The sequence below is a fragment of the Phascolarctos cinereus genome, unplaced genomic scaffold (genome assembly GCF_003287225.1).
Source record: "Phascolarctos cinereus isolate Bilbo 61053 unplaced genomic scaffold, phaCin_HiC Scaffold_4;HRSCAF=312, whole genome shotgun sequence".
Lineage (NCBI taxonomy): Eukaryota > Metazoa > Chordata > Mammalia > Diprotodontia > Phascolarctidae > Phascolarctos > Phascolarctos cinereus.
The window spans coordinates 325,151,923-325,178,015 of NW_027555847.1; the positions used below are offsets into that span (position 1 = coordinate 325,151,923).

The 26,093-nt window shown below is 39.1% G+C and overlaps 1 protein-coding gene across 7 annotated transcripts in view; it reads right to left on the reverse strand.

The window, feature by feature from the left end:
• The window catches only part of MAST4 (microtubule associated serine/threonine kinase family member 4), a 781,800-nt gene that overhangs the window by 25,702 nt on the left and 730,005 nt on the right, over positions 1-26,093 (reverse strand). For all 7 annotated transcript variants that reach the window (XM_078153164.1, XM_021007208.2, XM_021007207.2 and 4 more), the window contains 9 exons: positions 25,645-25,853; positions 23,012-23,150; positions 21,744-21,876; positions 20,741-20,906; positions 18,722-18,823; positions 8,460-8,582; positions 7,660-7,772; positions 3,912-4,039; positions 2,913-3,148 (listed from right to left, as the gene is read on the reverse strand). In XM_078153164.1, coding sequence (XP_078009290.1) covers positions 2,913-3,148; positions 3,912-4,039; positions 7,660-7,772; positions 8,460-8,582; positions 18,722-18,823; positions 20,741-20,906; positions 21,744-21,876; positions 23,012-23,150; positions 25,645-25,853 — 1,349 coding nt within the window. The remainder of the gene's footprint in view (positions 1-2,912; positions 3,149-3,911; positions 4,040-7,659; positions 7,773-8,459; positions 8,583-18,721; positions 18,824-20,740; positions 20,907-21,743; positions 21,877-23,011; positions 23,151-25,644; positions 25,854-26,093) is intronic.

Here is a 26,093-nt window from a genome sequence, read left to right on the forward strand (position 1 = left end):
AAACTGAGACTCAACCTCACTATACTCAAGGGTTGTTGTTGTTGTCTTCTATCTTGAAGAGGACCATGACATCAGGAAGGTAATGCCATGACTTTGCAAGTGAATTGGATTTAAGTGAGGAAGGGCTGTGCAAGGTCACCAGCCTCGTTTTATAAACTCAAGGATATAGCATTAGAGGTGGAAAAGACCTAAAAGGCTATCTATACCAATTAACTAATTTTACAGATGAGGAGACTGAGGCAAGGAAAAATAAATTATATTCTCACACAATAAGGGTAGGTTTAAAGGAATCCCATGGTGAACTGTTTTAGTGAAAGCAGAATATTTCTAAAATGGAAAGAATTTCCACTCTTTATATGCCCTGTATTTGTTTTTTACATTTTTTTTTATGTTGGGTTTTCTTTTGTGAAATAAGATAGACCTGCATTATTGTTAGAAGGCATCCATACTATACTGGGGACCACACAGACACTAAAACATGTTTAAAATCAAAATTATTAATTGTTTCAACTAACTTTTTAGTTCAGTCTTTGGGGTTTTCCAAGAATATTATCATATTATCTGAAAAAAAAGATAGTTTTAATCACCTCATTCTCTATTCTGATTCCTTCAATTTCTTTTTTTTCCCCTCTTATTGTTATTGCTAGGATTTCCACTACAATAGTGAATGATATTAGTAACAGTGGGCATCCTTGTTTCACATCTAACCTTACAGGGAAGGCCTCTAGTTTTACAAATAATGCTTGCTGATGGTTTTTGATAAATGCTTTTTACCAATTTAAGGAAAAATCCATTTGCACTAATACTTTTCAAGTGTTTTTTAATAGAAATGAGTGTTGAATTTCATCAAAAGTTTTTTTCTGTGTCTACTGATATGATTTTTAAAAACTTTTATTATTGATGTAATCAATTATGTAAATAGTTTTCCTTATGTTAAACCATCCCTGCATTACTGGTATAAATCCCATTTGATCACAATGTATAATCTTTGTAGTATACTGTAATCTTTTAGCTAGTATTTTATTTAGGATTTTTGTGTCCACATTCATTAATGAAATTGGTCTATAATTTTCTTTTTCTGTTTTTTCTAGTTTAGGTATCAATCAGTATCATATTTGTTTCATAAAAGGAGTTTGGTAGAATCCCTCCTTTACCTATTATTCCAAAAAAAATTATTTAATATTGGAATTAGTTGATCTTTAAATGTTTAACAGAATTCACTTGTAAATCCATCTGGTCCTGGTGCTCACTCAAGACATTTATATTGCATGCAGGTAATAAGAGAATTTAAAATATTTTAGAAAGATAGCTACACCTGGGTCTGGTTCTTTGTATCATAGGAGGTACACTAAGAAGTCAGAATGTGTCTAGAAGGGCAATCAGGATGCTAAGAGGACTCAAAACCACGCCATAAAGATTGGGTAAGGATATTCTGATATAGGGATATTCTGCCTCCAGAGATGATGATTAAGAGGGTGTGTGTGTGTGTGTGTGTGTGTGTGTGTGTGTGTGTGTGTGTGTGTGAGAGAGAGAGAGATAGCTGTCTTCAAATATTTGTAAAAGAGGGATTACACTTGTTATAGTTGGCCCCAGAAGGAAAACACACAAGGAAAACTCTTTAAGAGAGGCATTCAAGAGTCTCTGTGATTAAATATTTCACCACCTTGCCTCTGATTTGGTGATATAATTCTTTGAATTTTGTGTAGGCTGCTCCTCAAATGAAAGATTTCCAGTCAGTCACTGGCCCACATTTGAGGCCCCTCCAGTCTGGTAGTGCCAGATCTTTCATCCCACTGAGAACCCAGGGTGCTGGCAGTAACAACCAGAGCTATCCATGAATGCAATTCCCTGACCCTGGAAGTCTCCAATAGCCTAGATGGCTATTTCTGGGATACCTTAGAGGGCCTTAATACTGCAGGTGGTTGGTGGTGGTTTGCATTAGATGACCTCTGACAACTTTTCCAATTCTAAGAGGCTATGATTTGATGGAAAGCAATAAGGTCTCTGTCAAGATCTTTATTTTATGAACAGAACCAAGGATGCACTGTGGGTTCTAACATCATCTACAGGACTCTGAACTGGAAAGAAAAACTTTCTAATAAATGAGTTACTATTTTAGGTAGTGAGTCCCTTGTTATCAGAAGCATCCAAGCAAACACCGAATTGGCAATTTGTCAAAGTGGTTGTGGAAAGAATTTCAACAATAGGTGGGAGGCTGGACCAAATGATCTTTAAACTGCTATCCCATTCTAATATGCATTCCAAATAGAGCTTAAATGGTACCTCCAACATCAAACCTTTCTGGATTGTACCCACCCCTCTCCTTCCCCTGCTAGTTATCAGCACTCTATCTTTCTACATTATTGTGTATCCATTTTGTACACGTTGAAGACCCCTTCCTTCAGAAGATAAACTCCATAAAGGCAAAGACTGTTTTGTATTTGTATCTTTAGACGTTAGCACAGAACCTTGCACATAGTAGGTGTTCCATAAATACAGGCTGAATTTAATTAAGTGGACCTTATGAGTCTATGGGCAAATTTGCAATCAAATTCCACTTGAACAATCAATCATGCATTCCATCAGGGTTGACTTCAATAGTTTTTTTAATTTAACATTTAATATTAATTTTTCATTAAAATTAATATCATCTATGAAAATTAAAGCCATGCCTCAAGATTAAGGTAACCCCGCTTCAGCATTATGCTAAAGATAGCAATAGTGATGAAGATGATCAAGTAGGGTGAGAGTGACACAGAGCTGTCTGATGTTAGGGGGCCCTTAATGAAGCCTGGTAACTGAGGTAATGCCTTGTCCAAGGCCAGCCCTGGAGATTCTGAGGGCAAAGAAACCGCTGACTAACCAAACAGATGGTGTTGGATTGCCAGAAATCGCAAAGCCAAACTCCTTACCAGAGAGCGTGGAGCTGCTAATGGTACTCGCGGGCGTGGTGACTTCAGGTTCATCTTGGGCAGACTCTTCAGATGGAAGTGCTGGCTTCTCAGGCTCCTCTCTAGATTCCCTCGGGCATGCAGCTGGCTCCCTTTGCTCTCCCTCCGTCGAAATGGCCAGTTTGGGAAGTAAGCCCGAACCGAGTTTATGTCTGTTACTCTCCGTATCAGAGGAGTTTGATGTGGATAATTGCTGCCTTAAATTACAAAAACAAAACAAAACAAAAGAGACAGAGAGACAAAGGAAGGAAGGAAGGGAGGAAGGAAAGAAGGAAGGGAGGGAGGAAGGAAGAAAGGGAAAGAAACAAAGGAAGGAAGGAAAAGAAAGAAGGAAGGAAGGAAGGCAGGAAAGAAAGAAAGAAAGAAAGAAAGAAAGAAAGAAAGAAAGAAAGAAAGAAAGAAAGAAAGAAAGAAGAAAGAAAGAAAGAAAGAAAGAAAGAAAGAAAGGAAGAAGGAGGAAGAAGGAAGGAAGAAGGGAAGGAAGAAGGGAAGGAAGAGGGGAAGGAAGAAGGGAAGAAAGAAAGAAAGAAAGAAAGAAAGAAAGAAAGAAAGAAAGAAAGAAAGAAAGAAAGAAAGAAAGAAAGAAAGAAAGGAAGAAGGAAGGAAGAAGGGAAGGAAGAAGGGAAGGAAGAAGGGAAGGAAGAAGGGAAGAAAGAAAGAAAGAAAGAAAGAAAGAAAGAAAGAAAGAAAGAAAGAAAGAAAGAAAGAAAGAAAGAAAGAAAGAAAGAAAGAAAGAAAGAAAGAAAGAAGGAAGGAGAAGAAAGAAAGAAAGAAAGAAGAAGGAAGAAGGGAAGAAAGAAGGAAGACCTGTTAAAAATACTGATTCTGGAAGAGATCAGGTGAAAAACAACCACTACATCTGGAGAAGATAATATTACCTGGAGGAGATACTGATAGTTAGACCAGCCTGGTCTAGTGGCTAGTCATTTTGTAACATTTTAAACAGGCATGTCTACCTACATTTCAGAATACTCTGAACTCCAACTCAATGCCTCCACAGATGGTAGAGCTGTACTCTTGGTTTTATCTCCTGAGTCTTCTTTCTCTTCTCCAGCATTCCGAGTTATTCGGTCTATGCTGCTAAAAACCTAAGAAGGAGAAAAGTTTGCAATTACTAACACACTGTTGGTGTTATACTCTGTCAAGATTTGTCTTTTTTTTTAAATGAGGCACGATGACTAAAGTCTGAATTCAAGGAATCTATTTTCAGAAAGCACTGTCCAAATGCTTTATGCTCCTTTCAGCTGAGGTGTAGGGTCAATGAATAACCTTTTTCGCTGTTACAAATTCATCAACTTCTCTCATCATTTCTCTGTATGAACTTTGTGTCTGCAAACAAAATCCATAGATGCTTTGGGGTTTCTAGGTCAGAGGATCAATGCACATCTTAGATTACTTCTTAACCATAAAGTCAATCAAAAAAAAATCAGAGAGAAAGAGAGACATTTAATGGCCGCCAGTCAGGGGTGGGAAGCAGAAAAATGAATTGGAATTGACTGTGAAGAAAAGAATAAATTACTTGCTTCAAAGATTTAGGAAAAAAGATAGCACATATTTTGGCCATAAAAAATCAGTGGTTTTTGTTTAGCTTACAAATCACACATACAGACTGTCAACTCTGAGCACTACGGCACCGGGGTCCCTGCAGAGATAAAGCTTGTCATCATGAGAGATCTCAGACTGCCTTTGGATAGCCATCACCCTCCCATAAGGATGAGCAAATGTTACAAAAGAGGAGATTAAGAAAGCTGAATCAAACCATAGCGTTCTATTTGGATCCACTCTGTTAGCTCGGAGCAACTTGCAGCCATCCTGTAACAAATTGCTGGTGGGGTTGGAGTGAAGATGGGGGTGGGAGTGGGAGTCACGGCTGGGTATGGAGGCTGTATATACTAAGGAAGAAGGCTGCAGCAGAGGGGTGGAAAGGAAGGAAGCAGTGCTAGTTACTGGGATGAAAGCTGTGGGGAAAAAATTCATCTAGGAGACAGCTCTGCCAAGCTCCTGACCCAGTCTAAGCTCTTGATTCCCAGATGTGGCTCTATGACTGACTCCATTTCGTTATTCTATTCCCTGTAAATGAGTAACATGATAGTGACCTCTTCTTTATTCAACAGATAGTAAGTTCTTACTACATCAGAGGATTACAGCTCTAGAGACAGAAGGAACCATCTGTCCTAATCTCATTTTATAGATGGGGAAACTGAAGCCTAGAGTGTGAGGTGACTTGCCCAGGATCATACATGCAGTGATGGGGGTAGAATTTGACCAAATCCAGCATTCTTTCCACTGTATCTTGGTGCTGTGGTTGTTGAGTTTTTCAGTCCTGTCCGACTGAATCCCTCCCATTTGGGGTTTTCTTGGCAAAGATAATGGAGTGGTTTGCCATTTCCTTCTCTAGCTCATTTTACAGATGAAGAAACTGAGGCCAACAGGGTTAAGTGACTTGCCCAGGGTCACACAGCTAGTAAGTGTCTGAGGCCAGATTTGAACCCAGATCCTCCTGACTCCAGGCTTGGCCCTCTATCTACTGCAACCACCTGGCTGCCCTAATATATATGCAAAACATTAGGTACTGGGCTTGGCATATTGCAAGGGACATGTATAAGATTTATAAAGCATGAAAAGGCATGGATGGGGTACTAGATGCACCAGTAGATGGGGTACTCACACTTAGGAGCGAATGGAGTATAATGGAGCATTAGTATAATGGATATACTCTGCATATTAACTAATTTTGTAAAAGGTAGAAAAAAAACTCTGAAGGTACTAAATGCGACACAGAAACTAGACCAATTCATTTGAAATGCTGGTAGCCTAATCTATAGAACTGGGAAGTTACTGGTTAAACCTGGATTTTGACTTCAAGCCAAATCACTTCACATCCAGATAAAAGGTAAATGTGTCCTAGAGACTCCTCCCTTTCTCCAGATTCTCTTCTTCCCCTCCACTGAAGTTATGGTTCTTTTCCTCAGGCACTGTCAGTTTGATTGCCTCCAAGCCTTTTCAGAATTCAACAACAGATTCTCAATTCCCCTTGAATCAAATAACAACTCTCCAGTTGGCCTTTGGACTCTACTAGAATTGCAGCATCCCCTCTCATTCCATATACTCAACTGCCCTCAGGTCCCATTACACACTTCAGTTCATATTTGCTTCTCCAAACCTACTGCTCTCACTTACAAACTATCACTTCTCTCCTGGAATGCCTCTCTGCTATGTAAAACTCACTTCTTCCATGAAACAACTCCACCAAGCTCCCAATCACCCCACATTCCCTCCTGTTAGAAAAAAAAAAAAGAGCCCTTATTTGGATTAGAATCACTGGGGCATAGATTCAGAGTGGAAAGATACTTCAGAGATCTTATTTTACAGATGAGGAAACTGAGGCCTAGAGAAGTTAATCATTCAAGAGTCAAATCAATAATAATAATAATAATAATAATACTAAAAAGAAGTCAAATCAACAAACATTTTAAAAGCGCCAACTTAGTGCCAGATCCCATGCTAAGTGCTAGGGATACAAAGAAAGGCAAAAAACCCCAACCAACCAAAAAACAAAACAAAAACACAAAATAAACCAGATTCTGCTCAAGGAACTCACAGTTCAATGCATTTTCTTAGGGAGTAGAACCCAGATCTTCTCATTACAAATTCAGAACTCTTTGTCTTATGTCACATTTCTGGAAGGGGCATGGAGATGGTATAATCCACCTCCTCCAAACTGAAGCCCAGAGAGGATAATTTTGATTAAGTTATACACTCTCAGAGTTTTAGTTTTGTCATGCTTAAAATGAATTACTTTTAGGCATGGCTCTTATTCAAACCTAGGTCCTCTGCCTACAGATTCACAATGCTCTTCCCAGTGGACCATGAATTAATGATTATGTTATCATGTTTCTATTACTTGTGTTTATACTCTTCACAATCATTATTTTAAAAAAATAGACTGTAAGCTCAAGGCCTTCCCTTCTGGTAAATCCCCATGACACCTAGTATTCGACTACGGACATCCTTTGGACTCTGCCAAATTGAGGGTAAGGGGTAATGGAGCTAAAGCCAAATGCAAATAGAAGCACACTCAGTCATTTTCTCAATGTCACCAGCCTATAAGTGACTCTGAAAATAAACTATGAACAACTCATATTTATCCAGTGCCTTCCTCATCATCACTCAGTGAGGCAGGGCATGAAGGTATCCTCATCTCCAGAAATGCAAGGCTCCACCTACAACAACAAGCTTAATTTGCAGTAGGAAAGAAGATTTCTCCCTGTGCTGTGAGACTTGGGTCAGGTTATATAGAAAGGCTGAGCTACTCTTCCAGCAAACAGGGAGGGGAGGAGAATATCTATCTATGTGTATGTATGTATGTATAAATATACATACATGCCTATATATGTATATATTTATGTATATTTATGTGTATTTTTTCCCTCAGGAAAAACAGCTCAGTGTACATACACGTACACACACACACGTATGTATATGTATATATAACTATAATAACTCTCTATATAAATAAATGTATGTGTGTGTGTGTGTGTGTGTGTGTGCATGTAGACAGATGTATATGTATATGTTATTGGCAGGATGGACCAGTCCTCTCTCACATCAGGTAGTTTGGGCATCACTCTATCTAGAAGCAAGCCGGTAGGATAAAAAACCTTCATAAGGATATGCTCCTGGGAATCTAGGGCCAGTTTTGACTTACTTTTGAAAACCTGTGGGAACATGAAGAAAACTGCCGTATTTCCAAATTAAAATCTTCATCATTGGTGTCATCTTCTTCTTCTGTTTCCATATGGTGATACTTCTCTGAACGAGCTGCAGAAAAATGGAGGATGGTCAAAGTCAAATATGAGACAGTTACTATAATCTATTAAAGACTTTATTTGTAGGGATTTAGAAGTGGGAACACTTTAGTGATCACCTTGTCCAAATGCCTTATTTTATAGTTGTGGAAACTGAGGCCCAAAGAGATTTGTTTAAGGTTACACATGTAGAAAACAGCCAAGCTGTGATGTGAACCTGAGATCTCTGATTCCAGCTCTAGAGCTCCTCCCACTAGAACATACTGCTTTTTCAGAAGGCTCCCAACTGTAATATCAAACTCCTGGATGATTCCTTTTTACACACACACGATTCACTAACATACTTTTTTACTTTTAAAAATATATTTAGGGTAGCTAGGTGGCCTAGTGGATAGAGCACCGGCCCTGGATTCAGGAGGACCTGAGTTCAAATCCGGCCTCAGACACATAACACTAGCTGTGTGACCCTGGGCAAGTCACTTAACCCCATTGCCTAGCAAAAAAAAAAATTTAATATTTTCCCCCAAATACAAGTAAAACAACTTTAATATTCACTTAAATTTTTCTGAGTTCCAAATTCTCTTCCTCCCTCTTATTGAGAAGGCAAGCAATTTGATATAGATTATACATGTGCAGTCATGCAAAACATATTTCCATGTTAGTCATGTTGCATTCACTTATAGTTTAAGATAATACATACTATCAAAGTAACTTGTGTCATCTTCTGATTCTAGTTGCGGGATGAATTCTGCCTTCTGTCTCAGCAAACTATTCCAGTCCAAGGAACGAAAAAATTGGTGTTGCTTTACTTCATATGCACCACCTGGGGGAGCATGAGAGAAAATGAGGAGACTCAAATGCCTGAGGCAGATAGAAAGGGAACTTCATAGGGAGAGAGGGAGGAAGAACAGGAGGAAAGGGAGAAAGAGACAGAGAGAGGCACAGTCAGAGAGAGGCAGAGACATCCTACATTCTCAGTCCATCGTCATGACCAAAGGAAATAATTCCCCCAAACAACTGTCAGGAAGATATTTATCTCAGTAATAATACTATGTGTTCAACTTTTCTTTTGTTAATTTTCCCCATTATTCCCCCCCCCATTTTCAGAGATTGATGATGTAGCTTCTGAAAACCACATTATGGTGAACCTGAGGAAGCAGGCTTAGTGTCCCCACAAAGACATTACCATTATATATAAACAAAAAAATTTCCAGAGGAGGAATTTGCTGTGACAGTGATATTTCTTATAGAGATAAAGATAACAATGATGAGTTCTTTTTGAATGATAAACAAATGGGTAATGTAATTTCACTGGATTGCATATATAATTAAGAAGGAATTAGTGTCTATGGAGTATGAATTCTTAAGTCAGAAATAGTTGAATTTGTTTTATGGATTCATACAGCATGAGACTAAAATCCATCAAATTTGTGAAGTTGTAGAGTTCTTCATGCCAACAGAGCATGACGGCACAATTTGGGGAAACAATATTCTACATATTCAGTTCATGATTCAAAAAGAGCAGTTGCCATTTTAAAGTGTACACTTGGCCTCAAACATTTAAAATATGTACATAGTGTATATAAAGAAGCCCTCAGATTTGCAATGGAATCACAGAGCTGTTAGTCTACCTCTGCCTCCAGCAAATGTACGAATGAAAATAGCTTATATTTCCCCTAAATGGCCACCTAGGGAAACCCAAACAATGGTCTCACTGTCCATGTCATTGAGAGAGTCTGTTTTACGTCTAATAGTAATGTTTCCTTATTATAATCTGAACTTAGAGCTTCTCATGCTTAATCCACAACAAAAATTCTTCTTTGTATTATCTACATCCTTCCCTACTTACAAGTTAAACCTTGTTCCTCTTGTAAATATGGTCTTAAGCTCCTGGAGAAAATACCTGAATATTCTATCTTCCTAGGATTGTTGTGAGGAAGTCCACAATATAATTTTTAAATGAAAAGAATAGGGGAGGAAGAAAACTATCTATGTGCATTCATCATGTTAGATACTATATGGAGAAAGAAGGATGGCAGTTTGGATATCCAAAAGCTCATGGGAAACACAATGCAAGAAAGGAACCCATGGCTACAAAAGACTACAAACAGATGGACAAAGTATGGGCAAAAAGCAAGAGAAACTAGAGGTCCTAATGCAAGAGGCAAATTTGGCCTCACAGGTACCTTTTAGACTTGGCAGGATGAAATTTTGGACTAGAATGTTGCTTTGGACATATGAATAAATAAAAAGAGGGAGGGCATAGCACTGTCTAGTTAAGGAAGTATATTCATATGAAGGAATATACGTACCATAAAGAGGAGGCATGATGAAGGAGATTTGGCTGAAGATTAATGGAGAGAGAAGCAGAAGCAATTTTATCTATCATTGGAGTATACTACAGACTACATGCACTGAGGGAGAAAATAGATGAGGCATGGGAAACTGATTAAAAGTCTGGCAAAGAAAAATTATAATGCAGCCAATTACTGAGGCATTTGCTAGATATTTCTCTCAGAGGTAGGTAAATAAGTTATTAGATCCCTTCCTTTTGAGAGGGAGGGAGGGAGGGAAGAAGGGAAGAAGGGGAGAGAGGGAGAGAGAAAAAAAAGAGAGAAGAGAAGAGAATGAGAACTTGAATAGGAACTACCCAGCAAATGTCTGAGGCCAGATTTGAACTCATGAAGATGAGTCTTCCTGATTCCAAGCCCAGTGCTTTATCCCTTGTGCTACCTAGTGCCTTATGCTGCCTTACTAAAGTCTCACTCTAATGCCTCCTTCATCTAGAGCCTGTATTCTCAAAGGCCATGCCAGCACAGTGTGACCTTGGAATGCTAAAAAGATCTGGGATTTGCCAATTGAAGATCAGCTGAGCTTAATTTGCTCAGAGAGGCTTATCACTAGGAAGTTAGAGACCAAATGACATACTGTAGGACTATAGCAACTCATGAAGACCATGTTAGGATGTGTGTGCATGTGCGTGTGTGTGTGTGTGTGTTGCAATCGGTATGAGTGGTAGTAGTGACACTGATGGAATAAACCACAGATCTTTTTTAGCAGTTAAGCTTTTCCAATATAATTGTGTTCTCTTTAGTTTTATGTGGATTGGTAAAATGAGTTTACTGTCAATTAGTAGACATTTATTAAATGCCTACTATGTGCCAGGCACTACACTAAGCACCAGGGATACAAAAAGGCAAAAAGACAGTCTCTGCTCTAAAGGAGCTTACCATTTAATGAACTTTTTGTTTACTCAACCTATTATTACATGATTAAAAGTAGCAATTAATTCATGTTCTTCCTAGATCTGCAACCTAGTTCAGATCTTTATCACCTCAGGCATGAAGGACTGCTGTAGCCTCTTTAGCCTAAGGTCCTTATTCCATTCTCTTCTCCCTTCAATCCATCCTGCACATTGCTACCAGATTAATATTTATACAAAATATTTACATCATGTCAATACCTACTCAAAATCTTAAATGATTCTCAATACCTGACTCTTACACTCCACCCCCCCCGCAACAGATTTGGTTTACATGTTGGTTAGTTTTGTTTTGTTTTGTTTTTAAATAAGAGAAACCTTTATGAAGGAGACAATATCTAAGCAGGGCCTTGAAGTAGCAGTAAGATCTGAACAGGCCTAGAAATTCTAGGTTGAATAGACTATTTGAGCAAAGGTCAGGATACAAGAAGCTATGGGAAGTAAGAGGGAAATAAGTTATTCCATTGGGCTGAATAAACAGGGTAACACAATAAAAATAGTATAGGATTTAGAGTCAATGAAACTCTCATTTACTATCCTGATGACCATGGGCACATCATATAGTCAAGAATTAGAGTTGAAATGGTCATTAAAGACCATGCCATCTAGTGATTCTCAGTGGCATGTCAGGTATTTTGAGCTGTGGTTTTCTACTTTACCAATTCTTAACCAGATTTTCAATGATCCTTCATGTTAGAAACAATGCCTTAATTTTGCCTCAAATATAAATATAGCCCCATTTCCAAAGACAAGTCAGACTAGGCATGATTACCCCACAAGAAAAAATATACCTAATGGTAAAAACAGTTCTTATATATAAAATCCAAATTTCAAACATAACCTTATTAGCAGGTGGAGATAAGACATTCTATTGGAATATACATAATTCAACACAACCTGTCCTATACCATTTCCAAAGGCTGCAAACTCAAGGTGAGATGTCCTGATCACTCTGCTTCAGTATGTATAATTTAGAATCACAGAATCAGAATTATAGGGTTAGAAGATACACCAGCGGTCATCTTGTCCATATCATACCGCAAAGAAATCCCCAACTTGAACATCCTTGATAAATTTTCTTCTAACCCCAGCATGAAGACCATCAATAAGAAGGAACCTATCACCTCTTCATGTTCCACTTGAGTCTTGTATTTGAAAGTCAAATTTTCTATTCAGCTCTGGTCTTTTCATCATGAATGCTTGAAAGTCCTCTATTTCACTGAATGACCATTTTCTCCCCTGAAGGATTATACTCAATTTTGCTGTTCTTGGTTGTAATCCTATCTACTTTGCCCTCTGGAATATTATATTCCATGCCCTGCAATCCTTTAATGTAGAAGCTGCTAAATATTGTGTTATCCTGATTGTGTTTCCACAGTGCTTGAACTGTTTCTTTCTGGCAGCTTGTAATATTTTCTCCTTGACCTAGGAACTCTGGAATTTGGCTACAATAATCCTAGGAGTTTTCCTTTGGGGGTCTCTTTCAGGAGGAGATCGGTGGATTCTTTCAATTTCTATTTGGCCCTCTGGTTCTAATATATCAGGGCAGTTTTCCTTGATAATTTCTTTTTTTGTTATCGTTGTTTTGTTTTGGTTTTGGTTTTGTTTTTGCTAGGCAATGGGATTAAGTGACTTGCCCAGGGAGGCCGGATTTGAACTCAGGTCCTCCTGAATCCAGGGCTGGTGCTCTATCCATTGAGCCACCTAGCTGACCTGATAATTTCTTGAAAGATGATGTCTAGGTTCTTTTTTTGATCATGACTTTCAGATAGTCCAATAATTTTTAAATTCTCTCTCCTGGATCTATTTTCCAGGTCAGTTGTTTTTCCAATGAGATATTTCACATTGTTTTCTAATTTTTCATTCTTTTGGATTTGTTTTACAGTGTCTTAATTTCTCATAAAGTCACTAGCTTCCAATTGCTCTATTCTAATTTTTAAGGAAGTATTTTTTTCAGTAAGCTTTTGGACTTCCTTTTCCATTGGGTCAATTTTGCTTTTTAGGGCATTTTTCTCCTCATTGGCTTTTTGGACCTCTTTTGCCATTTGGGTTAGGCTATTTTTAAGGTGTTATTTTCTTCAGTATTTTTTGGGTCTCCTTTAGCAAGCTGTTGACTTGTTTTTCATGATTTTCTTGCATCACTCTCAGTTTTTCCTCTACTTCCTTACTTGCTTCTCAAAATCCCTTTTGAGCTCTTCCAAGGCCTGGGACTGATTCATATTTTTCTTGGAGGCTTTGGATGTAGGAGCTTTGACTTTGTTGTCTTCTTCTGGTTGTATATTTTGATCTTCTTTTCACCAAAGTAAGATAATATAGTCTGACTCTTTTTGCTGCTTGCTCATGATCCCAGCCAATTACTTGAGTTTTAAACTCTTTGTTAAGGTAAGATCTGCTTCCAATGTGGAGAATGTACTGTCCCAAGCTTCGGGGGTTTGTACAGCTGTTTTCAGAGATACTTGTAGGGACCTGTAAATTTTCAGTTCTTGCAAGGTGGTATGATAAGGGGCAAGGGATTAGCTCCTGGCCTGTGACCACAAGTACTCCTTTCTGTCCTGTAACTGTGAGGAGGGTTTTCTCTCCACAGCCACTACAAGCTCCACATCAGCCTCCTCCTCACCCAGACCCCTGCCCAGAACTGTGACCCAGATCCAACACGGCAAAGCAAGAGATTCCTGCCTCAGCACTGGCAAAGAGATCCCTGCAATCCCTCTCTGATCAGCCCCTGAATTCCCCCTCAGTCTATGGGCCGGAAGCTCAGGAGGCAGCTGCTCCCCCAGGGCCATGCTCTTGGGGAATGGAGCTGAGACCCCACCTTCCTCTCTCAGCACTGCAGAAACAGACTTTTCCCATTGACCTTCTAAGTTGTCTTTGGCATTCGTGGATTGAGGAGTCTGGAAACCACCACAGCTGCCCCCTGAGATTCAGTTCTCTGAGGCCTGCTCCAGGTTCCCTGCCGCCTGCGCGCCCACGCCACGCTCCGCTCCCAGCCTGACGCAATATACCTTTCTGATCAACCATCCAGGTTGTCTTGGGCTGGAAATTTGTTTTACTCTGTCTTTTCATGGGTTCTGCTGCTTTAGAATTTGTTTAGAGCCATTTTTTATGAATATTAGTGGGGTCTGGGGGAGAGGTCAAGCAAGTCACTGCTTTCATTCTGCCATCTTGGCTCCGCCCACCATGTTGGTTAGCTTTACCAAATTGCCTCCTCTTACCCCAGATTGGTCCATCAAAAAGCACTTGTTAAGCACTTCCTTTATGCCAGGCACTTTGCTAAACTCTGGGGATACAAATAAAGGCAAGAATATGGTCCCTGCCTTCAAAAAACCCACATGCTCAGGAATAGAGAGTGGAGACAACAAGCAAACCCTTCTAAGCATACAACTAATGTGCAAAGCAAATGGGAAGGGCAGCTTCACACAGACCCTGTGGTCAAGCAGATTTGAGTTCAAATCCGACTTCAAACACGCACTAATTGTGTGACCCTGGGCAAGTCACTTAACCTCGAATGCCTCAAAAAAAAATATACAAAGTAAATGGAAGGTATCTCAGAGGAAAGGCACTACAAGTGGGACATAGGGGTTGGAAATAGGGGGACACCGGGAAAGGCCCCTTGTAGAAGATGGGATTTGAGCTGGGTCTTGAAAGAAGCCAGGAGACAGAGGTGCATAATAATGTGTTACAACAATGAATGGTTTCACTGGCTAAGGGAGGGTGAAGGTATATATTTGGTGATATGAAACCAAAAGACTTAAACAGACATTTTAAAAAATAATAAAATTAACTAAGCGGCAAAGCTCTGGCAAATAATCAAGTGTCACACATCTCAGCAAAGGACAGCCAGATTCTTCGAGATCCAGAGCCCCCATGTTATCTCTACATTATAACCAGAGAGTTGTTTTTTTAAAGGTTGTTTTCAGTTGACCTGATCTCTTAGGAATCTCCCACTGAGACATTCCTTTGACTCAGAGGCATGTGGGAGGTCAGGCAATTATCATTGTCCTTGGCTCTTTCCATCACCAAGAAGGCAAGAATGAAAGGAAAGGACAAATTTAGAGGGAAATTAAAGGTATAAGATACTACCAAATAAATGCTATAGAAAAATAACCGTGTTGAAGACCACAAAAATAAAACCGACAAACTTCACTGTAAGAACCCAACATTACTACTCAAGGAAGAGACAGTGTTCACAGCACATTAGAAATTCAAAAGCAGTTGAAATAGGTCAATTCCCATCTTCCAGCTTCCTAATTACACTGAAATCTTATGTGCTGTGACATTAAATTTATCCCATACCCATGGTTTTTCTCTCCTTTTGTGGAAGTTTCTAAAACATCCATTATATTCTTCACACCCCTTTTCTCAGCTACTCCAGTCTCTCAGGCAAATGTGCATTTACACATTTTCATGGTGCATTATTTTGCCAGATAAATATGCATTAAATACAAGATGCTGCCCTCTGAAGCAGGGCAGCAAGCCTTCGGGACAAGCAGCAGGTAGCACTCAGCAGCACCCTACAGGGACCCGTCACATAGCCGCTGCCTGTTTTGCAGGCTTTTTCCTGACAACACGAAAAGCTGGGGCCGGATATTTCAAATGTCTCTTTTGGGCTTCTGTTGAGGGATTAGCTCCTCAAACTGTCAAACCCTGAAAAGACCCAAAGTACCAGTCAAAGAGATAAAGAAGAGAGAAACAATCCATGAGCACATGATGTATGTGACTGTGTTGACCAGAGCACCCATACTGTCAGACAAATCCAACCCAATCAAGGAAGTGAAGTGGACAAAAAGGACATGACAACTCCATGTTTCCAGGGGTTCTCTGGGGTCAGGGGTGGCTTTTAAAGTCTGTTTTTGGAAGTGCCTACTTAAACATTTACTCAAAAAAAAATGGAAGAGAAAGAGATCATAGACAGAGTCTGATTCAGGACAATCTTCAATTAACTATACTTGTATATCGCTCAAAATTCATTTACAGATATTTAATTGGGATGTGAAAGTTACCTTGGGTTTTGAAGCTTTCATTTATTTATTTATTTATTTATTTATTTATTTTTAACATACTACAATCATTTCTGGAGAGTCTATCCCTATTTTGAAACTTCCTTTGTAACAGAGAAAAGTTAAGAAAAATACTGACAAAATAATGGTGTGCTATTATTATCATTATTTTTCCAGATAAGGATGTTGAGGCTGAGAGAAGGTGCATAAACGACTAAGCCAGGATCACACAGCTAATAACTGTCTTAAAAAGGATTTGAACCTAGGTCTTCCTGATACTATATTCAACATTCTAATCATTATGCCATCTAAGTGCATCTGAAAAAAAAAAGTTTCTAGGCTCTTACTCCATTTACAATACAATTTTCAGACACAATTATGTAATATTTACACATATTTTCAGACTCTTAAATTAAATCTTTTGTTGCTCAGCACTTCCACCTCTCTGTGACCCCATTTAGAGTTTTCTTGGCAGAGATACTGGAGTATTTTGCCATTTCCTTTTTCAGCTCATTTGATGGATGAGGAAAGCAAGGCAATCGGGGTTAAGTGACTTGCACAGGGTCATAGAGCTTTGACCTCAGATCTTTCTAACTCCAGGCCCAGCACTCTATCCATTGCACTGCCTAGATGCCCCCAAATTAAATCTTACTGAAGGCCATTTCAGAAAAGGAAATGACCAAATGCCTAAGATAGTTTGGGGAAAGAGTAAATCAGAGCACTGAAATTAAAATGAGGAAGCTCAGATTTCAAATCCTGCCACAGATGTTTACCAGTTATGCGATCCTTGGGTGAGTCCCTTAATCTCTCCGAGACTCATTTTCCTCATCTGTAAAATGGGGCTAATAACAGGACCTCCCTCACAAGGTCATTGTGTCAGTCAAATGAAAGAACATGTGTAAAGTGCTCTGTAAAACTGAAAGTACTATATAAATGTTACAAAGTATTGTTGTTACTGTGGGGAAATTTTAAAAAATAAACAACACTGGGCAAAAAAGAATGGAGGTGCACAGTTGCTAAAACAAGGAAATTATTTCTCTGGCACTTAATTTAAGCATAACTCCACAATCACAGCCAGCTTCTTTAGGGTAGAGTGGTGCATGTGCGCGCGCGCGCACACACACACACACGTACACAGCACAAACATCCTCTTTACTCCATCTGATGAGAAGGGAGACAAGCTGTCTGTGTCCCAGAAACAGAGCTGTGGATTCACCAACAACACGAAAAATTACATGTCATCTTAATGGCCAGCTCAGAGTGAGCTTCAGCCCCTGAGCCCTCAAATGCAGCAGCACAAAGGCTAGTACTCTCTTAACTAGAAGAGGCAAGGGGAATGCCTCCCAAAGGGACAGTTTAAGGGGTAAACACGGACCACAGCATAAGATTTATTTGCTGTAGTTACTGTGTTGTTTTTTTTCTCTCTGCAATATTTTCTAATATTTAAGAGAAAGGGGAGAAGAGGGGAAAGGAGAGAGAAAGGAGGAGTAGAAAGAAAGGAGATAGAGGAAAAAGGAGAGGAGAGAGACAGAGGAAGAGGGGGGAAAGAGAGAGAAAGTAAAGAAGACAGAGGAGAGACAGACAGACAGACACACACACACACACACACATACAATATTGGCCATTGTGAAGAGGAAAATGTTAATGGAAATTATGGCAATTGATTGATTTATCTAGTTATTTCTGAGCTTGATCCCGGGCAGCTCAGCACAGTTATATCTATGGTCTTTACCGTCTAATGTTATTGGCCAATCTTTCCTCTTAAAGTTTTGTTGCTGCTGTTCAGTTGCTTCAGCCGTGTCTGACTCCTTGTGACCCTATCTGGAGTTTTCTTGGCAAAGATGCTGGAGTGGTTTGCCATTTCCTTCTCCAGATCGTTTTAAAGATGAGGAACTGAGGCAAGCAGGATGAAATGACTTGCCCAAAGTCACACAGCTAGTGTCTGAGGCCAGATTTGAACTCATCAAGACGGGACTTCCTGATTCCAAGTCCAGCACTCTATCCACTGTGCCACCTAGCTAGAGATATGCAAAGGAGGAAGAGAAGGAGCCAAAATAGAAAAAGGGCTACATAATAGTCAGCCAGCTTTCTTCTCACCAATTTCTTTTTATCTCCTTAACCTCAAAAGCCTGTGCTTTTAATCCTCCTCCTCAGACCACGGTGCTGAATGCCAATGATAAGATTGCATAGTCTTTCCCCAGGCTCTCATTTTCTAGTAATTAGTTCAAGTACCAATCACCTAACCCAAAGTCTGTGGGAAGTAATTTGCTGGATCAGATTACTTGTGAGCTTGAGAAAAGGATGCCATGCTTGAACTGGACCAGTTAGTTCTACTTTCCCCTGTTCAAGTGATTACTAATGCTCACTTTTTCAGGAGGAGAGCTCTATGTGGCGTCTAGGTTTATCTTGAGATAAGGCTCTGCTCTTGTTTACAGCAAGAGTAGGTTCTGTTTCATACCAAAATAAAAAAATGCTCTCTTTTTTGCAAACTGCTCTGAGTCAGCAAAAAGAAAAAAAAAAGCCCCACAACCCATACACAATAATATCCCTAAACATCGTTACTATAATGAGTTGTCGTCATGTTCTACATCGACTAACAGATGTTTCCCTTGCAAAACAAAACACAAACAAAAGCCTCACCATGTTTCACGTAGACGTTATTTCTTGCATATTAGCAAAAATTAAAACAAGTTGTACCCTAACCTGTTCCCAATCTCTCCAGAGGATTCTGCCGGAGAAGCAGTGTAATCAGATCCTGGGCATCGGGAGGGGGTGCTTCATCTTTTTCAGGCCAATTGATTTCATCTACAAGAAAGATAAACATTTCTTTTTTTAAAATGTGGATGACATTGTGACAGCAGTGGCCATCACTGTCAGCCCCAGGGAAGAAGTGTATATCTGGGGAAGCCCTGTCGGGATTTCATTCAATTTCTTCTGCGTATTTGTCTCTGGGCACCCATCTTTTCTATAGACCTGCTTATCACCTTCATACTGATAATAAAACAATATATGCGTCAATTAAATTCAGATTAATCTTTTATTTTATTTTATTTTACTATCAGGCATTTCTTGAACCCTCGTAGACCCAGGATTTACTGGGTTGGAAAAATAAAGGCTAACACAAACAAGGATGTCCCTGTCCCCAAATCCTGATGTGACAGTTACTCCACAGAGCTTTCAGCATTTAACAGAACAAGGGGGGTCAGCTCTCTAGGGGAAAAAAATTCTAAGAGCAAAAGATATCCAATTTCTGAGCTCACTCTAACAAAAAATCTGCCCCAAAGGGATGTTTTATGTTCTCATAAAAATAAAAGAATTTAGTGAAAGATACATAAGAAACATAGGAGTTTAAAAAGGGCGGGGGGAGGAGGCAGGGCAGATTCCCAGGACTGAGGAGAGACACTCAAAATAATCATAATTAAAGTATTTAAAATTTTGTCATGAATATTGTAATATTTTCTACATCTTAAAAAGCCCTTGCCTGAAGATATGTGTGCGTGCCTGTGTGTAAGGAAATGCAATAAAAAACATGAGTTATTTCTGTGTGTGTCTGCCTCTAGCTTCCTCTGCCTGCAGTTTAAATCTGATTTGGAAAATAAAACATGAATATGCATCTCAGCCGTAAGGCATGCAGAACAAAGCCAGCATTTGCCACTTGTGTTAATTAAACAGTTGATTCCCCTTGCCACTCAGGCCTTGGTATCTCACATCAGAAAAATAGCACGGTTATAAATCCATAAACAGCTATGATATTGTATAAAAGGGTCATACACTGCAGGCAACCCAAAAATCCACTTCATTCAAGTTTACCAACATGCCTGGCTTGCAAAGTCAGAGACAGAGACTAGTGTTGGGATTACTCTTCTCCTCACATAGAGAAAAGCAGGGTTTATTCGCCTCCCTCTTCTTCCTATTGCTGCTACTGGACCTGGTAGCAAGGTCCAGAATAGTCACAGAGAATATGGTAACTGAGGTGTCAGATAAACTTTTGGCATACATAGAGGCCATCTATATCTCTGCATCTGGGAAATTTATGGAAACAGCAGGTAGAGGAGTGAAAAATTCTGTTTAATTATCATTTGGTTTTGCCACAAGCTGCATGACAATAGTTAGGGTCAGCATGCAGGTTAAGATCTAAAGGTTACTGAATTTTAAATGAAAGAAGAACAGCTGTTACAGAAATAACATTACACCATAACAACCACCAATGAAATCATTAACAATCTGTGAATTAAATTTGCTTCCTTCCCTTTCTCATTATTTATTATTTGGTAGACATTTGTTTTAGGAGATTATTACATTTTGGTTAATGTCTTTATTAGCCATTTTCCCTTTGATACAAATAGCATCCCTATTAACCTTTTCTTTCCTGATATAACTTTCCTATTAAGGATGGAAAGACTGGCCCACAGTCAAATCATTTGTAAATCCCACATCAATTCCTTTAGTAAAAAATGGTCCACCATAAACACTGGATATATTGTTCACGAACTTCTGAATTGTACATCAACACCATTTTCTCAGACTGGTTTTCAGCCCAAATATTACCCTTGATATCACGAAAACCAGTTATTTGCTTTAAAAGCAAGTTCTTTTAATTTGTTGGCTCGAGTTTTTGCTAAAGGTTAACATTTTAATAGCAGAGTCATAGATACCCCTTGGATTTGCATTAAATAGCTGCTTCCCAGCAGTAGCTTGAAAATGAATCCTGGTGATATTTACCACTGATGACTTGTCCAAATAGCTCTTCTGGTGTGTCCCCAAAGAATGGCACGCATCCAACCAGAAACTCATAGAGAATGATTCCCATGGCCCACCAGTCCACTGGCTTTCCATAACCCTGTCTCAGAATCACTTCTGGTGCAATGTATTCAGGTGTCCCGCAGACCTTACAATAATTGGAATATTAGAAATAAGTTAGAATTAACAAGATGATTGAACAGTAATTATTTCAGAGAAATACACACCTGCTCAATCCACATGGCCCTGGATAAAGAGCTTAGAACATTAGATCAATAGCATTAAAGAAAATCAATGACTTAGGGACCAAAGATGAAAAACTGGATCCCAAACATTCCATTTTGTCACATTTGATTGAATTTAAATAGTTTTGCCTGTTTGAGCATATTAAACTGAAATATACACGTATTAAACTAAATAATAATGTATGCCCAAAAGTCCATTTTGGTATCTATAGAACTTGAATATTCCCACACCTTGCTTTCTACACGAAAGTCTGAAAGTTGAGATGGGTTTACCTTAAGTAACTTTTACAATGAACAGATTGTGGGCAAATGGTAATGAGGCATGCTGAAAGGGAAATGGGCCATATCTAGGATTTTAGCACCCTTGATTGTACAATGCATCATGAGTTCCACAAGTACTCTGCTGAGACTCCTGAATTCCTTATAAAAACAGTTTTCCATTTGTCTCTCTCACAATCCCACTCGCGTACAATTAGATCGTTCATCTTCCTAATAGACCATAATGTTGGGGGAGGGACGCAGAGGAGGTAGGCAGTGGGAGTAGGGGAGGAAGGGGGAGAGGGGACTGGAAGGAGAAAAATGGAAGCAATTTGCAGTGCACCAAAGGTAACTTTTGAACAGACATCTAAATCACCAACAGAGATGCAACCACGGTTTACATTTATTTTATTTGCAATTCCGCTGGTAAACACGGGAATTCCTGTAATCTCTTTTTAGAAGGGAACAGGAACCATGCTTACCTGCTTATCTAAGAACTCTCGAGCATCCTTCTCAATGTGACCCTCATAAAGATTGGTGGTCATGCTCATCAGTCCCACCTTGGATAAACCAAAATCAGTAAGCTTTATATGTCCCATGGATGTGACCAGCAAACTGTGAATGAGAACACACCAAATATCAAGATGATGTGAGTTGGGCCTCATCTCAAGGTGGTTTGCAACCATAAAAGCCAGCGAGCGATTAGACAAGTACAGTCAGGTAAGGTAAAGATGCCAAATACCATTTAGCAAACAAAGATCCCATGCCTAAATACCCGAAAAGTACACATCCTCAAGAACACAGGAACCAAGGCCTTTTCAGATTCCCCCTAACACTAGGGCTAGCTGGCTCCCTGAAATTGTTTTGTACTTACTTTGCATATAGTTTGCACAGATATGTACACGTTCTCCCCAATCCACAAAAAAACCCAAAAAAACCCCCGCAAGCTCCCTGAGGGCAAGGATAGCCTATTTCTCTCTGTTCCTAGGATATTGCCTGGAATGTGATAGGGGCTTAATAAATGCCTGTTGACTGACTGGCACACTAAGTCTGAGTGTGGAGAGAGTGGAGGAAGATAGCTAGGTACAAGTAAACACCTAAACATTTCCAACAAAGCTTTAAAAACACAGATGGTCTTTGGAAAAATAATGGCATGTACTTCATCCCTCTAAAAAGCTGTGCTATTAATGTAGAAGGGGGGAAGGAAGAGTTGCTCACAATTCAATATTATATTTCATGTACTAAAACAACAAGCTCCTTTGAATGAACCTTTGAGGAAATAGGTCACCCAAGGACTAGAGAGGGAGACTCACTATTGTTTGAGATTCCAAATTCCAGGTGTGTGACACATTATAGCTCTTTAGCACATATGAAGTTTCCCATCTGACAATGACCTGCATTTGCATATTAAAAGATATCTCACACTTTCAAGTTTACAAACAGCTTTTCCTATTGCCCTTGTTTTGATATTCATTTCTTCCCTTTGAACAAATGTGTTCCCCTCAAGCTATTATTACAAGCATGGTGGCTGTTAAAGGATTATAAAAATCAACATATTCATTATAACTGTTAAAAATAACCCATTCAACCAATAAGATGCCTATTATCTGAGAATTCATAACTGGCCAGAGTGGTTGGCATCAGTGGGAAACATTTTCTTGCAAAACAAAAAGCATACTTTTATATTTCTCATCTCTCTACTTTTTTTTTTCCAGTAAAAATTGCTTCTGGATCCATTCAGGGCACATACTTGTCTGGTTTCAAATCCCTGTGCACAATGCCATAATTATGCAGATACTCCAAGGCTAGAACTGTCTCAGCAAAGTACATCCGAGCCATGTCTACTGGCAAAGGCCCCATGTTTTTCATTAAGGTTGCACAATCTCCCCCTGTAAAACATAAGAAATAGTATAGGAACAACTAAGTTAAATGGAATTGGCAGTTCTGAATGCTAAATTCTATAAGCACAGCTACCTTCCCTTCACCTCCCAGGTTTCATACAGCATTTATTAAATGAGTACATTTCAAGTAATGGTGTGTGTGGTTAAAATAGGAAATCAAAACATCAAGAAATTGTTGCAGGGGTCATACCATAGCACATTGGAGGACACCATTCTACTCAAGACCTACTCCCACCATGCTGTACATATGAGAGGTGCTCAAAAATTGTTGGTGAAATTGGACTAAACACAAAACCATTTTGAGCCATAGCAAAGTAAAGGAGCTTTCGTTGTTGTTCAATCACGTCTGACTTTTTATGCCTCCATTTGGAGTTTTCTTCACAAAGGTACTGAAGTGGTTTGCCATTTCTTTCTACAGGTCATTTTATAGATAAGGAAACTGAGGCAAACAGGGATGAGTGACTTGCCCAGGGTCACAGCTAGAAAGTGCCTGAGATTAGATTTGAACTCAGGTCTTCCTGACTCCAGTGCCACCGTTTTCTCTACTATGCCACCTAGCTACTCAGAAGTAGAGTAGCAGTGTAATATAATGGAAACAACACTGGATAGAGAGTCTAAGCTTGCCTTCTTGCCTCCCATGCTGGATATGATTTTTAGTAAATTACTTAACCTACCCTTGTCTCAATTTCCAAATCTGAAAAAGGGCGAGAATGACTCCTGCCTTGCCTATGTCATGGGACTATGGTGAGGATTAAACAGATGAGAGAATGTATGTGACAAGGCTCTGTAAATTGTAAAGCCCTATACAAATGGGAGATTCAATTATGAATCTCATAAGCCTTTAATTAGATTCTCATGAGGCTAATTATTTTAAAGCATACAATAAGTATTCTTTTGTCAAACTCAAAACATCAACGGACCATAGAGTTATTAAGAATTTTCTACTAATTTTGGGAATAAAATGCTTGTCCTCATGCTTGTCATAAGATATCAGATGATAAAATGGGGGAAGGGATGGGACTAATAATGAAGAAACTTAAACTGTTGCTGCTGTTCAGTCATTTCAGTCATTTCCAACTCTTTGTGATCCCATTTGGGGTTTTCTTGGCAAAGATACTGGGGTGGTTTACCATTTCCTTCTCCAGCTCATTTAACAGATGAGGAAACTGAGGCAAACAGGGTTAAGTGACTTGCCCAGTGTCACAGAGCTAGTGTCTAAGGCCACATTTGAATTCAAGTCTTTCTGACTCCAGGCCCAGTGCTCAATCCATTGAACCACCTAGCTGCCCCAAAGTTTAAATTAGAGGCAAAAAAAAAAATTCTCTTGGTTTAGGGTCAACTTCCCGATCTTTATTCACATGCATGTTATTTGAGGGTACACTAGAGCCAGCTTACTCACGAGATTCAATTGTTAAATTTTCAGAGAGAGCATTTAAATCACAGCAACAGGTACATGGTACAAATCAGGGCTTGATATTTATTGTTTTGCTATCTAGAGACTTAAGAAAGTGATGGAGAAAGATGTTAACAATGAAAATTAGACTTAAGATGTGTCATGTGTACATTTTCCCCCTCCCCCCAGAGAGCAGGTTTTTAAACAACATTCAGCAAATCATTAAGTCATATTCACTTCAATTCATAGGAGTTTAAGGCTTGTATTGTCTCTACATAAAACAGCTGGGAATGATGTTGTCTAGGACCCCAAAAGCTACTCAAGATCAAGCCCTTCTTATGAGTCCACAGTAAGCATAAACGGGATAATTGATACTACCCTGAACATTGTCCCTTTCCACCTCTACTTCTTATCCTAAGATAAAAAGTGAATCAAAGACCTAGTTTTATGCATTCTTTATGATGACTGACTATAATAAATGTGATGACTTTCATTAATAATGGTTATAACTGACATGTATATGTTATTTTAAAGCTGGCAAAGGGCATTCCAAATATCATCTCTATGATGCATCATAGCTCTCCATGTAATTTTCAACCCTATGAGCTAGGTACTGCAGATATTGTCATCCCCATTTTACAGATGAGGAAATTAAGGCTGTGACAGGTTAAGTGATTTGCCCAGAGTCGCTTATATAGTAAATGCCAAAAGCATAACCTGAACCCAGGTTTTTCTTAACACCAAGTCTCATGGTCTTTGCAATGCCCATGGGAGGGGGGATAAAAGAGAAACTCAAATCTGTAATTCTAGCATTGAAGACCAAAGTGAGAGAATGTAGTTATGATTACAAGCTATTAAAAACTTTTCCAAATAGCACTAATTTCCCTTTATTACTATAGATCAGGCATTTTACAGGCAATTATCAGAATGTAATAACTGGGAATAAAGCCATCTCATTGCTGGGCATCAGCTTCCAACTGGATATGGATGATGAATGATATAAACACAGAATGCTTCCATCACATAAAAATGGTGGCAAGTGGAATTTTCTGCTCCAATTATATTTTCCTATGTAGTAACAAGGATTACCTTCCACATATTCCATGACCATGCACAAGTGGCGTCTTGTTTCAAAGGAACAGTACATGCTGACCACAAATGGATTTTCCGCAAATGTCAGGATATCACGTTCCACAAAGGCCTGCTGAATCTGGTTCCGGAGAATGAGGTTCTGTTTATTAATCTTCTTCATGGCAAACCTCTGCCTGGATTCTTTATGCCGCACAAAATAAACAGCCCTGCAAGTAAGCATAGAAGTTGGGGTGTTCTCAGAAAAATTAGAGTGGTGTATTTCCGGTATTCATCAAATTGTAGTCACTAATTTCTCTCCCACCCCAAATTTCTTATTTAGGTCACGATACAGCACATGAGACCACAGCCAGAAAAAAAAAAACACCCCAAACTCAGCAAAATTCTTTAAGCTAGAATTGATTTTAGGTTTTCCTTCAATAAAGGTCATAGGTCACACAGAAAGACAT